This window comes from Bufo gargarizans, chromosome 1 (genome assembly GCF_014858855.1).
Source record: "Bufo gargarizans isolate SCDJY-AF-19 chromosome 1, ASM1485885v1, whole genome shotgun sequence".
Lineage (NCBI taxonomy): Eukaryota > Metazoa > Chordata > Amphibia > Anura > Bufonidae > Bufo > Bufo gargarizans.
The window spans coordinates 618571080-618587493 of record NC_058080.1 but is presented as its reverse complement, the minus strand read 5'-3'; the positions used below and the strand labels follow the sequence as shown (position 1 = coordinate 618587493).

The 16414-nt window shown below is 44.9% G+C and overlaps 1 protein-coding gene across 6 annotated transcripts in view; it reads left to right on the top strand.

Annotated features, from left to right (window-relative positions):
- Positions 1-1280: 1280 nt before the first annotated feature.
- The window catches only part of YTHDC2 (YTH domain containing 2), a 130498-nt gene continuing 115364 nt past the window's right edge, over positions 1281-16414 (top strand). For 2 of the 6 annotated variants that reach the window (XR_006387417.1, XM_044275921.1), the window contains exons 1-5: positions 1281-1386; positions 11433-11533; positions 13232-13399; positions 14432-14522; positions 15684-15880. Coding sequence is in view for 5 of the 6 variants with exons in the window: in XM_044275921.1 (XP_044131856.1) it covers positions 13237-13399; positions 14432-14522; positions 15684-15880 (451 nt within the window). In the remaining variant the exon portion in view is untranslated. Of the gene's footprint in view, positions 1387-8126; positions 8216-11432; positions 11534-13231; positions 13400-14431; positions 14523-15683; positions 15881-16414 lie in introns of those variants that run through there. The other 4 variants (XM_044275923.1, XM_044275926.1, XM_044275922.1 and 1 more) reach the window with 4 other exon arrangements.

Sequence of the window (16414 nt, the reverse complement as noted above, 5' to 3'; positions counted from 1 at the left end):
GTCACTGATTTATTATACTCACTTAGAACAGCGCTGACATATTCTGCAGCGCTTTACAGACATTAGCATCACTTTGTCCCCAATGAGGCTCACAATCTAAACTCCATATAGATATTGTCCTTGGTCAGAATCGAACCCAGGACCCCAGTGCTGCAAGACAACAGTGCTAACCAGTGAAACACCGAGCTGCCCATTGATGGGCTAAAATCTGAGAAAAGAAAACACTTGACATCTGCGCATTGTTTTACTAACTGTGGTATGTGAACTACGTGAATATCTAGCTGTAAGCGCCAATCTTGTAATGGAGTCTTCACTAACAGCAAAAAAGCATATATGACGTAGCATGGAGGCGCGTTCTGTTTGGTAGCATGGAACCTTCGTGCTCCGGAGAAGATGAGGCGTCTGAGAGCTGGAGTATGGGGAAGCTTTCTTAGCTGAATCAAAGAATGATGTCCACATCTCTATCAAGACCACTGACCAAAACATTGACACGTGAATGAGGCATAACTCATTAACCCCCCAATAACACCAGTCACCTCCTCATGTAACATATTAACCCCCAATAACTCTAATCAGCCCCTCATGTAACATATTAACCCCCAATAACACTAATCACCCCTCATGTAACATATTAACCCCCAAGAACACTAATCACCTCTCATGTATCACATTAACCCCCCAATAACACTAATCACCCCTCATGTAACATATTAACCCCCAATAACACTAATCACCCCTCACATTAACACCACAATAACACTAATCAGCCCCTCATGTAACATATAAACCCCCAATAACACTAATTACCCCTCATGTAACACATTAACCCCCAATAACACTAATCACCCCTCATGTAACACAGTAACCCCAATAACACTAATCACCCCTCACGTTAACACCCCAATAACACTAATCACCCCTCATGTAACACAGTAACCCCAATAACACTAATCACCCCTCACATTAACACCTCAATAACACTAATCAGGCCCTCATGTAACATATTAACCCCCAATAACACTAATCACTCCTCAAATTAACCCCCAATAACACTAATCACCCCTCATGTAACACATAAACACCTCATAACAGTAATCACCCAATTTGAGACATTACACAAATACCGCCGGCTCACTGCTATACACCATATTCCCGACCTCTTTCACAGCGCCTTGTCCCTGATACGAAACATTAACCCTCTCCTCCCCCGCTGTGCAGCATCTCCTCAGAACGTAAGATCGCTTGGTATGCCGTACCACGTGACCGTGCGTGTCACGTGATCTCCCGACGTCAGCAGGTCCTTACTGAGAAAAGAAACTAGCTGCTGCCCTAGAGGTGAGCGCCGGGTGGGCTATGTCTGGTGCGATTTATGCCATCCACACACTGGTAAGGGGGTCACAGGCTCTGAGAGGGGCTAGTAGTCTATAAGGGGGAAGCAGGAGCTGTATTACACTTCTGTCGGTATTTATGACAGACAGGAGTTTGTGGCAAGGGACATACCAATATGGTGCCTATTTAGACAGGCACTCTGCCATAGATGTATATGTGACGGGCACACACTGCCATAGATGTATATGTGATGGGCACACTCTGCTATAGATGTATATGTGACGGGCACACACTGCCATAGATGTATATGTGACGGGCACACTCTGCCATAGATGTATATGTGACGGGCACGCTCTGCAATAGATGTATATGTGACGGGCACGCTCTGCCATAGGTGTACATGTGACGGGCACGCTCTGCCATAGGTGTACATGTGACGGGCACGCTCTGCCATAGGTGTACATGTGACGGGCACGCTCTGCCATAGGTGTACATGTGACGGGCACGCTCTGCCATAGGTGTACATGTGACGGGCACGCTCTGCCATAGGTGTACATGTGACGGGCACGCTCTGCCATGGAGGCACATGTGACGGGCACGCTCTGCCATGGAGGCACATGTGACGGGCACGCTCTGCCATGGAGGCACATGTGACGGGCACGCTCTGCCATGGAGGCACATGTGACGGGCACGCTCTGCCATGGAGGCACATGTGACGGGCACGCTCTGCCATGGAGGCACATGTGACGGGCACGCTCTGCCATGGAGGCACATGTGACGGGCACGCTCTGCCATGGAGGCACATGGGACGGGCACACTCTGCTATGGATGTACAGTACAGACCAAAAGTTTGGACACACCTTCTCATTCAAAGAGTTTTCTTTATTTTCATGACTATGAAAATTGTAGATTCACACTGAAGGCATCACAACTATGAATTAACACATGTGGAATTATATACATAACAAAAAAAGTGTCAAACAACTGAAAATATGTCATATTCTAGGTTCTTCAAAGTAGCCACCTTTTGCTTTGATTACTGCTTTGCACACTCTTGGCATTCTCTTGATGAGCTTCAAGAGGTAGTCACCTGAAATGGTCTTCCAACAGTCTTGAAGGAGTTCCCAGAGATGCTTAGCCCTTGTTGGCCCTTTTGCCTTCACTCTGCACCCCAAACCATCTCGATTGGGTTCAGGTGCGGTGACTGTGGAGGCCAGGTCATCTGGCGCAGCACCCCATCACTCTCCTTCATGGTCAAATAGCCCTTACACAGCCTGGAGGTGTGTTTGGGGTCATTGTCCTGTTGAAAAATAAATGATGGTCTAACTAAACGCAAACCGGATGGAATAGCATGCCGCTGCAAGATGCTGTGGTAGCCATGCTGGTTCAGTATGCCTTCAATTTTGAATAAATCCCCAACAGTATCACCAGCGAAGCACCCCCACACCATCACACCTCCTCCTCCATGCTTCCGGTGAGAACCAGGTATGTAGAGTCCATCCGTTCACCTTTTCTGCGTCGCACAAAGACATGGTGGTTGGAACCAAAGATCTTAAATTTGGACTCATCAGACCAAAGCACAGATTTCCATTGGTCTAATGTCCATTCCATGTGTTCTTTAGCCCAAACAAGTCTCTTCTGCTTGTTGCCTGTCCTTAACAGTGGTTACCTAACAGATATTCTACCATGAAGGCCTGATTCACACAGTCTCCTCTTAACAGTTGTTCTAGAGATGTGTCTGCTGCTAGAACTCTGTATGGCATTGACCTGGTCTCTAATCTGAGCTGCTGTTAACCTGCGATTTCTGAGGCTGGTGACTCGGATGAACTTATCCTCCGCAGCAGAGGTGACTCTTGGTCTTCCTTTCCTGGGGCGGTCCGCATGTGAGCCAGTTTCTTTGTAGTGCTTGATGGTTTTTGTGACTGCACTTGGGGACACTTTCAAAGTTTTCCCAATTTTTCGGACTGACTGACCTTCATTTCTTAAAGTAATGATGGTCACTCGTTTTTCTTTACTTAGCTGCTTTTTACTTGCCATAATACAAATTCTAACAGTCTATTCAGTAGGACTATCAGCTGTGTATCCACCTGACTTCTCCACAACGCAACTGATGGTCCCAACCACATTTATAAGGCAAGAAATCCCACTTATTAAACCTGACAGGGCACACCTGTGAAGTGAAAACCATTTCAGGTGACTACCTCTTAAAGCTCATCAAGAGAATGCCAAGAGTGTGCAAAGCAGTAATCAAAGCAAAAGGTGGCTACTTTGAAGAACCTAGAATATGACATATTTTCAGTTGTTTCATACTTTTTTGATAAGTATATAATTCCACATGTGTTAATTCATAGTTTTGATGCCTTCAGTGTGAATCTACAATTTTCATAGTCATGAAAATAAAGAAAACTCTTTGAATGAGAAAGTATGTCCAAGCTTTTGGTCTGTATTGTATATGGGACAGTCACGCTCTGCTATGGATGTATATGGGACAGGCACACTCTGCTATGGATGTATGTGGGACAGGCACACTCTGCTATGGCTGTATATGGGACAGGCACGCTCTGCTATGGCTGTATATGGGACAGGCACGCTCTGCTATGGCTGTATGTGGGACAGGCACGCTCTGCTATGGATGTATGTGGGACAGGCACACTCTGCTATGGATGTATATGGGACAGGCACACTCTGCTATGGATGTATGTGGGACAGGCACACTCTGCTATGGATGTATGTGGGACAGGCACACTCTGCTATGGATGTATGTGGGACAGGCACACTCTGCTATGGATGTAGGACCTGCTAGGACAGGCACACTCTGCTATGGATGTATGTGGGACAGGCACACTCTGCTATGGATGTATGTGGGACAGGCACACTCTGCTATGGATGTATGTGGGACAGGCACACTCTGCTATGGATGTATGTGGGACAGGCACACTCTGCTATGGATGTATGTGGGACAGGCACACTCTGCTATGGATGTATGTGGGACAGGCACACTCTGCTATGGATGTATGTGGGACAGGCACACTCTGCTATGGATGTATGTGGGACAGGCACACTCTGCTATGGATGTATGTGGGACAGGCACACTCTGCTATGGATGTATGTGGGACAGGCACACTCTGCTATGGATGTATGTGGGACAGGCACACTCTGCTATGGATGTATGTGGGACAGGCACACTCTGCTATGGATGTATGTGGGACAGGCACACTCTGCTATGGATGTATGTGGGACAGGCACACTCTGCTATGGATGTATGTGGGACAGGCACACTCTGCTATGGATGTATGTGGGACGGGACAGGCACACTCTGCTATGGATGTATGTGGGACAGGCACACTCTGCTATGGATGTATGTGGGACAGGCACACTCTGCTATGGATGTATGTGGGACAGGCACACTCTGCTATGGATGTATGTGGGACAGGCACACTCTGCTATGGATGTATGGGGACAGGCACACTCTGCTATGGATGTATGTGGGACAGGCACACTCTGCTATGGATGTATGTGGGACAGGCACACTCTGCTATGGATGTATGTGGGACAGGCACACTCTGCTATGGATGTATGTGGGACAGGCACACTCTGCTATGGATGTATGTGGGACAGGCACACTCTGCTATGGATGTATGTGGGACAGGCACACTCTGCTATGGATGTATGTGGGACAGGCACACTCTGCTATGGATGTATGTGGGACAGGCACACTCTGCTCTGCTATGGATGTATGTGGGACAGGCACACTCTGCTATGGATGTATGTGGGACAGGCACACTCTGCTATGGATGTATGTGGGACAGGCACACTCTGCTATGGATGTATGTGGGACAGGCACACTCTGCTATGGATGTATGTGGGACAGGCACACTCTGCTATGGATGTATGTGGACAGGCACACTCTGCTATGGATGTATGTGGGACAGGCACACTCTGCTATGGATGTATGTGGGACAGGCACACTCTGCTATGGATGTATGTGGGACAGGCACACTCTGCTATGGATGTATGTGGGACAGGCACACTCTGCTATGGATGTATGTGGGACAGGCACACTCTGCTATGGATGTATGTGGGACAGGCACACTCTGCTATGGATGTATGTGGGACAGGCACACTCTGCTATGGATGTATGTGGGACAGGCACACTCTGCTATGGATGTATGTGGGACAGGCACACTCTGCTATGGATGTATGTGGGACAGGCACACTCTGCTATGGATGTATGTGGGACAGGCACACTCTGCTATGGATGTATGTGGGACAGGCACACTCTGCTATGGATGTATGTGGGACAGGCACACTCTGCTATGGATGTATGTGGGACAGGCACACTCTGCTATGGATGTATGTGGGACAGGCACACTCTGCTATGGATGTATGTGGGACAGGCACACTCTGCTATGGATGTATGTGGGACAGGCACACTCTGCTATGGATGTATGTGGGACAGGCACACTCTGCTATGGATGTATGTGGGACAGGCACACTCTGCTATGGATGTATGTGGGACAGGCACACTCTGCTATGGATGTATGTGGGACAGGCACACTCTGCTATGGATGTATGTGGGACAGGCACACTCTGCTATGGATGTATGTGGGACAGGCACACTCTGCTATGGATGTATGTGGGACAGGCACACTCTGCTATGGATGTATGTGGGACAGGCACACTCTGCTATGGATGTATATGGGACAGGCACACTCTGCTATGGATGTATATGGGACAGGCACACTTTATTATTTATGCTTATGTGACAGACACATACATGTTGTGGTAGACACACACTATTATCAAGCTATTTATGGCAGGCGCACATACGGTAATCATCAGGGTATTTGTGGCAAGCACACACTTTGCTCCTCTGTTTTACTACAAATCAGAAGTGCTCTTGGATTTTTTTTCTGTAATGTTCTAATTCATGGCCCAGTGAAAATCCGAATCCAGGTGCTTGTGTCTCAGTGAGCAGGACAGAGAAATTAGAAAAAGAGTAAACAGCAGGTGGTGCTATAAAGATAAATTTCAGTAAATAACTCGGTAGCTATAATACATTTTTAATTACATGCAGTTACAAAATAATTCAGATCCAGGTGCTGGGTTTGAAAACTAGAATATTTTTCTCGAGACAACCCTTTTTTTAACCCGTAGAGGACCAGCGCTGTACAGCTATGACGGGCTGATCGGGCGGATGCTGGAGCTACGCAGGCCCGATCAGCGGCACGGAGCCAGCAGTCACTGACATCCGAGTCCCTGCTGCATACGCCAGCATAGATTAATACACTGATGCCCCCGTATTCACCCCTTGTATTGTCGTGGTCAAAACTGACCGCAGCATGCAGGGGGTTTGCAGAGGGTACGGGTTCCTTCCTCGTCCCCATGGGGTCCCCGCACTGCAGTATTGCGGATCGGGCCTTCCCGCACTGCAGTATTGCGGATCGGGCCTTCCTCGTCCCCATGGGGTCCCCGCACTGCAGTATTGCGGATCGGGCCTTCCTCGTCCCCATGGGGTCCCCGTTGCCGTATTGCGGACTGCATTTGCGGATCCGCAATACACTGGCGCAGTTCCGTGGGCATTCCGCATCACGGATGCGGACCCATTTACTTCAATGGGTCCGCAAATCCGGAGATGCGGAATGGTGCCGAAAGGAACCACGGAACGGAACCCTACGGAAGCACTACGGGGGGTTTCGTCCTGTACTTACGTTCCGCAAAAAGATAGAACATGTCCTATATTTTTGCGGAATGGCCGGATCACGGACTGTGCTCGTGCATTGCGGCCCGCTGCACGACCACGGGGCGCACACGCCTGTGTTAAAGAGGCCTAAAACGCATATAACATTATAAATAAAAAAAACTGACATATTTGCTATTGTCTCATGTTTAACGACCGGCTTTATATTTTATAAAAATATCACATGATCCACCCCTCACCTGAACGCCTTAAAAGAAAAGAAAAGCAAAACAAAAAACTGTGCTAAAACAACCATTTTTTGTCAACTTGCATCACAAAAAGTGTAATACTAAGTGATCAAATAGTTATATGTACCCCAAAATAATACCACTCAAACCATCCTCATCCCGCAAAAAAAGGATTCATATACTGTGTTATATAGAGCAGCACAACAGTTCCTAATGTGGAATTTCAGGAATGCATCAGCCAATCCAAAGCCCCAGATCCATGGGGGTCAATACGATAATAACCAGAAAGAAAGCGCTGGCAGCATCTCCAATCCAACAAGGTTTATTCATACATGGTGCATGAGACAGTACAAACGGTCCAGGTACAGCTTGAAAAAGGCTACTATGTAGCTGAAACGTTGCTGTACCTGGACCGTTTGTACTGTCTTATGCACCATTATGCACCATCCTTTCGAACAAGTTCCCCAACCTCTGGAGGATCATGATCCACCCAATGGTACGCAATCACCTTTCTTGCTTGATACATTATACGGATAACCGCTAGTTTCTGCTCAGCGACTAGTTGAACAGATTCAACACAGCCTAGTACACATAATCTGGCATCGGCCTCTACTTTAGAACCCTTTTACTTATCCAAGCCATTCTGAGAATGTTTTCTCGTGACAGATTGTACTTCATGTTAATGGTAAATTTGAGTCAATATGCTTTACCTTTTTATTTATTAAAAATTAATCTAAACATTAACAAAATTTGAATCTCTCTGCTTTTAAGACAGATAGTAATGCCTCATAAAATATTCATTAATTAACATTCCCCATATGTCTACTTTATGTTGGAATCATTTTGGTAATGTTATTTTATTTCTTTAGGACGTTAGAAGGTTTAGAATTTTAGAAGCAATTTTTTGAAATTTTTAAGAAAATTTCCAAATTCAACTTTTTCAAGGACCAAAATAGAGGTACAATTTCACTTATTTATTTATTTTTTTTGCAGATTTTTCATTGTAAGATTTTATTTTTTCCTGGACTACATCAAGGGTTGTCGGTTGTATACCCGACAGGGTTAACAACAAAAGAAACCTCAATATTTTTTACCTTGATTCTGCAGTTTACAGAAACACCCTATATGTGGTCGTATACCGCTGTATGTGCACATGTCGGGGCCGAGAAGACAAGGAGCGCCATATGGTATTTGGAGGGCAGATTTAGCTCGAATGGTCTACAGCATAATACAGCGCTGTACAGCCTCATCTATGGAAGACCCGGCAACTACTGCACTCTCCTGGCCCTGGTGATCACATGACCACCGGGCCGGGACAAGAAGCGGCAGATCGCTTCCTCAGCTGTATACACAGCTCTCTAGAAGGCAGCGATCTAGAACGCAGGTACCCTGCCTTCTCCCTGGGGTGCCCTGGTGTCACTGACACTTGGCAGCTGCACGATTAGCCTGCAGCTGCCATCTCTGAAAGGACATTCAGAAACGTCCGATCAGAGATAAACCCGACGGCCCGGACGTTTATAGTCAATGGGCGATCGGGAAGTGGTTAAAAAAGTGGGTTTTGGAAATTTTCTCAAAAATGTAAAGATTTGCTTCTAAAATTCTAAGAGCTCTTTCACACGAGCGGATGCCGTGCGGGTAATCTGCTGCGTGAAAGAGTGCCAAGCCCCCTTCCGGACAGCAGAGACACAGAGCATAAACATGATTGATAATTCTCTTTGCCTCTCTGTGATCTTTTTACTACAAAATCACAGTGAGATAAAATTGTCATTGTGATTTTGTAGTAAAAAGGTCACAGAAAGGCAAAGAGCATTATCAATCATGTTAATGCTCCGTGTCTCTGCTGTCCGGATCGGGGCTTGGCTCTCTTTCACGCAGGAGATTCCATGCACGGGATCGTGTGAAAGAGCCCTAAGCCTTCCAACTAATGATCGACCGATATTGATTATTTAGAGCCGATACTAATTGGTAAACTTTCAGGCCGATAATTTATACTGATATTTTATACCAATATATTTATATATTATATTAGTTGGTAGTCACTGAGGTGGTGGAAATTTGCATTTGGCGCTAGTATATTATAAATGTACAGTAAATTAATAAAGCCCTCAGTTGGTAGTCAATTTATAATTTACATTTATAATATACTAGTGCCAAATGCCAATTTCCATCCCCCCCCCTTCTCACTGACTTTATTAACCCCTATCAGACCTCAGATCAGGTTTTAAATAACCCCTATCTCACCTCAGATCAGACTTTTCAGATTAATAAAAAAAAAAAAATCCTCACCTCTCCTGCGCCACGGCTCCTCTTCATCTCCGGGTCCGGTGTCCCGCTCCCCTGTGTTCTCTGTACCACATAGCGTGACATGTCAAATTAAAAAAAACACAGCCTTGTCCTTAAGGTGAAATATGTCAGGGTCCTGAAAGGGTTAATCATATTATCTTCATATTGCATTTGCTGCATATGATCCATTGCAATATATGTGTCGCCTCCTGCAATCACTATTGTGTAGAATTGCCTGTGAAGACTTTGGGTTACTAAGGCTGAGTTCACACTTCAGATATTTGGTCAGAGATTTCCATCAGTTATTGTGAGCCAAAACTAGGTGCAGATCTTTCCATTATACCTGATCTCTGAATGCTTCGCTACTGGTTTTAGCTTGCGATAACTGATGGAAATAACTGACCAGATCACTGAAGTTTGAACGCAGCCTACCGTATATTCCGGCGTATAAGACGACTGGGTGTATAAGACGACCCCCAACTTTTCCAGTTGAAATATAGGGTTTGGGCTATACTCGCCGTATAAGACTACCCCTCCAATAACATTTACTTTGGCATCAAGATCTGCAGGTAATTGTTGTGCAATTTTCGTCTTTTGCCTCAGTACCATACTATGCCTTTCCAAGAATCTAGTACACCAGGATACAGTGACCTTACATCTGTTGCTGTGATCTGGGTTAGATTTGGCCACTGAAGTGCAAACAAACGTATTTTATTTTGTGTCACTACATAACCGTTTTGGCGATGCTCATTCACCATGTCTGCTACATGTTTTTCGAGTTCTGGCCAATGTGGGGTGCCTCTCCTTAATGCACACTTACCCCTTGGCATACTCTTTAATGCTTTTAATTTGCTTTCCAGTCGCAAACCATCTTTTCTGTTACTCTTTATTGTGTTGCAGCAGCGCAGTTATTATGTTCCATGGCAAAGTTTACAACTTTAAATTTGAAACTGGCTTCATATTTCTTTCTTCTTGCTGATAGAGCCATGATGGGGTCTTGACTGTTAGCCATTTGTATACTGTACTGTATGTACTGGTGCTATACTGTATGAACTGGTGCTGTACTGTATGTACAGGTACAGATACTGGTGTTGTACTGTATTCACCACCACATGTATCTGCTCCCCAGATAGACTCTGTTTTTTCACCACAGATAAGATGCACACCAAACTTCATTAGACATCCGCCAACATTAGAATTGGCTGAAGTGCAGATGCTCCAATCCAACCCAGTATACAACAACCAGCCAATCACAGTAAGCGATGTACCGGTATTTTCTGTGCACACTGCATACAATACCGGCTTGGATTGGGTGGGTCAGCTCTGCCTGCCTGCCCAGCCCTCCCGGTCTTCAAGACGATCTGAGCGGTAGTGCGCATTGTGATACTGCCGGCATGAGAAAACCACTGAAGAGGGGGCTGCTTAAGGAGCGGCTGGCCGGGATGCAGCACACGGTGGCTCAGCTAGAGGGCGCCTGTCCCTGAAGCTGGAGAAGGACAGCTTCTCCAGTCTTGCTAGGAAGTACGTTTCAGCACGCTGTATACCGGCATATGAGACGACCCCCGACTTTTGAGAAGATTTTCATGTGTTAAAAAGTAGTCTTATACGCAGGAATATACAGTAATTAATGTTTTGATCATATTTATTTACTGTGCCTTTACAAAGCTGTGCTTAAATACACTGACGGGACTCCTGAGCTTGCGCTTATAATAGAGAGGACAAGTGTATTCTGGTACTTCTTCTTTTTGACATTGCGATGGAATATTAACATATTACCTACAGATCTGAAGTCAGTGCCAGCAATGCTGCAATACTATAGTACTGCATGTAACCTGTGCCATTTGTCAATTATTGTACCATATTATACATGTTATTATTTGCTACATTTCCAGGTGACACGTGATCAAATTTGGCTCCTCCCTCTGGGATAACCGGGGAACTCCCGGCTCTCGCCCTTGTGCAGTTGGAGACAGAAGGCATCAGAAAGTGAGCGGTGAGCTAGAAGCGTTCATTAGGTAGTTTTCACTAGCAATGAGTGTGCATGGTAATGTATCCGGGCATGTGCCCAGTACTGCTGACTTCAGGTATGGCCCGAAACCATCAGCTTCCTGTCAAAAAATATATTAATGTGTTCTGCAATGGGACCTGAGTGCATGCAGCTTCCATTCTGTATTGGGGCTGTTGCCAGTCTGGTGGGGGAGAGAAGTATTTTGAGGGGAGGTAGGTCATGATCTGTGTCCTCCCAGCAATATTCTGTATGTAGAGCACTGCTATACTGGCAGGCATTAGATCACCATTCTATGTGTTGGGTGACATACATTTATGTTATACCAGCTTCCTCCAGACAGGGAAAAAAGTAAAAAATTAAATAAAATGACGTAAAATAGGATTTTGCGAGAAGGCCGTGGTGCTACTGCGAGCAGCGCGGTCTTCTCAAACAGCTTATTGGCGGGGGGTCCCTAGTGTCGGACTCCCGCCAATCAGATTCTGATGACCTATCCAGAGGATAGATCATGAGTAAGAAAAAAGTATATGTTGATTGACATGGCCAAACAGTGTTCACATCATCCTGCCTGGCCCTGTCAATCACCATGATGAGGGTGTGGCTAGAGGAGGGACAATTGAGCCTCTAGGAGTAGGGGCAACACCCCCATTGCTACTAGAGGCTAATTTGCATAAAAAAAGTTCATTTTGTCACAAAAATGGGGGCACATAGAAAGAAGGGACAAGGACTGTTAGCTTCAGCTGACATTAGCACATGTCTAAAGACAGCTAGTTTACTAATGATGTTCTTGATGACAGAAGCCCTTTAAGCTTATTGATTGTTTGTTGAAGTTCGAAAATTTTCTAATATAATACGGGAACCCATGAGCACTGAGTTCAGGCTCTTTTAGAGACATGGAGCTGATTACTCTAATAGCCCGATCCTGCTGATGGCACCCCGTGACATGGCTTCAAACACAGCATGTAAGGCTACTTTCACACTGCTGTTTAGGCTTTCCGTTTGTGAGATCCGTTCAGGGCTCTCAGAAACGGTCCAAAACAGATCAGTTTGCAATCTAATGTATTCTGAATGGATAAGGATCCGCTCAGAATGCATCAGTTTGCATCAGTTCAGTCTCCATTCTGCTTTGGAGACGGACACCAAAACACTGCTTGAAACTGAGCCAAACTGATCCGTCCTGGCACACAATGTAAGTCAATGGGGACAGATCCATTTTCACTGACACAATCTGGCACAATAGAAAACTGATCAGCCTCCCGTTGACTTACAATTGTGTTCAAGACGGATCCGTCATGGCTATGTTAAAGATAATACAAACAGGTCTGTTCAGAACCGATGCAGATGGTTGTATTATCTGAAAGGATCCGTCCATGACGGATCCACACAAAACGCGAGTAGCCTTAGAACGTGCCATTGGCCAGGAGCTTTTATAAACTTAACAAACTCTGCACTTATATGGAGGAGTTTTAAGTATTTATATGTCAAAAACAAAGAGATAAAACGGTGAGAAAATGATCGTCATGTTTTATCTGGACATTTATAAGAATGCCCCTTCTGACTAGGAGAAAACACATACTGTGGTATTAATACTGTAGAAACTTGTTAACATGGCTGAACAATCTGTGGACTATAAATGCAATTGCTTTATCTGATTTTATAGTACACTGGGTTTTTGCATTTGTGTAGTAAAAATGTCGCATCCAAGCAGTATGTCGCCAAGTCCTAGCACGACTATGAAACCAGGCACTCCCAAATCTAGAAAAGCGAAGGGGCTGAAGGACATTCGTATAGATGAGGAGGTGAAGATTGCCGTTAATATTGCACTGGACAGATTTCGGTATAGTGACCAAAAAGGTATATTCTCAGGTCTGCTATTTTTGATAAACAAAATATCTGATGCATTTCACTGTGTGATCTCTATATGTCTATAGCCGTGATGGCTGACCTCCGCCATTCCAGCTGTGGTGAAACTATGACTCCCAGCATGCTCCATTCATTTCTATGGAGTTCTGATAACAACCAATGAAGTGTGCATCTTGGGAGTTGTAGTTTTACCACAGCTGGAGTGCCGGAGGTTAGCCATCACAGACCTATAGTTTAGGGTACTTTCACACTAGCGTTGTGAGGCTCCGGGAGGCAGTTTCAGTGCCGGAACTGCCTGCCGGATCCGGAAATCCGTATGCAAACAAATATATATTTTTTTTCCGGATACTGATCTGTTAGACTTATTCATTGAAATACCGGATCTGTCTTTCCGGTATCATCTTGGATAATGGATCCAGTATACATTGCAATGGAAATTAATGCCGGATCCGGCAAGTGCAGTAGTGTTCCAGGATTTTGTCCGGAAAAAAATACTGCTGCAAGCTATGGTATTTTGTCTGGTCAAATACCGTAAAAGGAAAGGAACAGAAGACATCCTGATGCATACTAAACGGATTGCTTTCCATTCAGAATCCATTGGGACAAAACTGATGCGTTTTTTCCCCGGTATTGAGACCTTTTTACCGGATTTCAATACCAGAAAAGAATAACGCTAGTGTGAAAGTACCCTTACATTAGTAATTCCTCTGCTTAATTGTTTGCCCTCATTTTGATTGCTGTAGATGCTTTGCTCATAAAGTGAGTGATTCCGGTAATACATACATGCTTTAAAGATAATGTACAGTACCAGTGTACATTAACCGGAATTGACCTTAGTAATGGTGGGCTTGGTACATTGGCTGCATGGTTGAGTGTGTTTGAGAACTGACGACAAGTAACATACCTTGTTGTTCTTAGAAACTGTTAGTATACGTATATGAATGTACATAAATTGAATTATAAGTAAATATTCCAAAATAGTTTTAATTTAACACAATGCATTGTCCTTTTTTCATGTTTAAGAGATGGAATTTCCTTCATCTCTGACCAGCACTGAGAGAGCCTTTATCCATCGTCTTGCCCAGTCACTTGGACTAATATCGAAGAGCAAAGGGTAAATTACTGGCTTTACTCTACATATACATTTTATACATTAGTCCCATTCCAAGCACTTATCCCCTAACCAAGTGTCTGATCTTCAGGGTACAACTTTAGAGGCCCCTGCCGACTCACGAGAACGGTTGGTTCCCTGTGTTCCCTGTGTTCCCTGTTACAGTATGTGATGAGTGGCGGTTACATATGTGCGCTGTTACTCCATTCAACTCTGTAGGACTGCCAGAGATAGCCCAGTATATGTATTCGCCTATCTCCTGCAGACCCACAGAGTTGAATGGAGGAACACAGGGTCCCTGTTATGATCGGCAGGGGTCCTATTGATTGAACTCTCAGCCATCAGATATTTATCACCTATCCCATGGATAGGTGATAATTAATTTTCATGAGATAACTTATTTAACTTGTATGTTCTTCATCAGCTCTATAGATAGTTATCCACGAGGTCCCCATTGCCCAAACAGTTATCGCCTCTTCTGGGGACAAATTATAAATTTAGATTCCAAAAGTTGGAGTTCTCAGGCTACTTTCACATATGCGATTTTTCTTTCTGGTTTTGAGATCCGGCAGAGGATCTTAAAACCAGAGCAAAACGCTTCAGTTTTGTCCCCATTTATTGTCAATGTGGACAAAAATAAATAAAGCGAAACGGAGTGCACCAGAGTGCTGCATTCGTTGTCTGGACACAAAACCGCGGCAGACTATGGTTTTGTGTCCGGTTTGCGAAACTGAACAAGCTGGATCCGGAACTAAAAACAATGTAAGCAAAGGTGCCGGATCCGTTTTTTTTCAGATAGGAAAAAAACCGGATCCGGCGTCCATTGACTTTTTAATAGTGTTATTGCCAGATCCGGTTTGTTAATTTTCGATTTAATACAACCGCATCCGACCGGAACCGATGCAGCCTGTTGTGTTACATCAAACTGAAGCATTTTCCTCTGACGAATCTCAAAACCAGAAGGAAAATCGCATATGTGAAAGTAGCCTCAGTCCTAATATGCGGCAGAGATATGTTCAGGTTCCTTTTAAACTTTGTCTAATAAAGTAAAGTTGGGTCCGATTATTATTTTATGGTGTTTATTGTAGTAAGTACGCTCATCTGTAAAATCAAAGTGATGAAATATGCTATTGATGCAGATCTACTTTTATGGTTTATTTTTAGAAAAGGCATTAGTAGATATTTAACAATAAGGAAGAAGGATGGCTCTGAGGCCTGCAGCGCTCGTATGTCCTGCTGCCTGATACAGAACACGAGGCATGCCATGAGGAGCCTCATTCAGCGCTTCCCTTTGACCAATAAGGAAAGAACTGAACTGCTTCCAAAAACAGAGCGGGGAAACGTGTCTGCAATGGAAGCTGGTAAGTATATCAGCCCTCCTCTGGAAGTTGTACTGAGAGGCTTACAATTTTAGTATTTTAATGTTTGGTGATATACACTGCCCCCTGTTTTAAATTAGGTGTATTTGTTTTTTAAAGAAGTTGTTTTTTAACCCTTAGAGGACTGGTTGATTTTCCATTTTCGTTTTTCGCTCCCTGCGTGTCATAACTTTTTTATTTTTCCGTTCACATAGCCTTATGAGGGCTTAGTTTTTGCAGAACAAGTTGTACTTTCTATTGGCACCATTTAGGCTACTTTCACACTAGCGTTCGTCGGTCCGCTCGTGAGCTCCGTTTGAAGGAGCTCACGAGCGGACCCGAACGCCTCCGTCCAGCCCTGATGCAGTCTGAATGGAGCGGATCCGCTCAGACTGCATCAGTCTGGCGGCGTTCAGCCTCCACTCCGCTCGCCTCCGCACGGCCAGGCGGACAGCTGAACGCTGCTTGCAGCGTTCAGCTGTCCGCCTGGCCGTGCGGAGGCGTGCGGATCCGTCCAGACTTACAATGTAAGTCAAT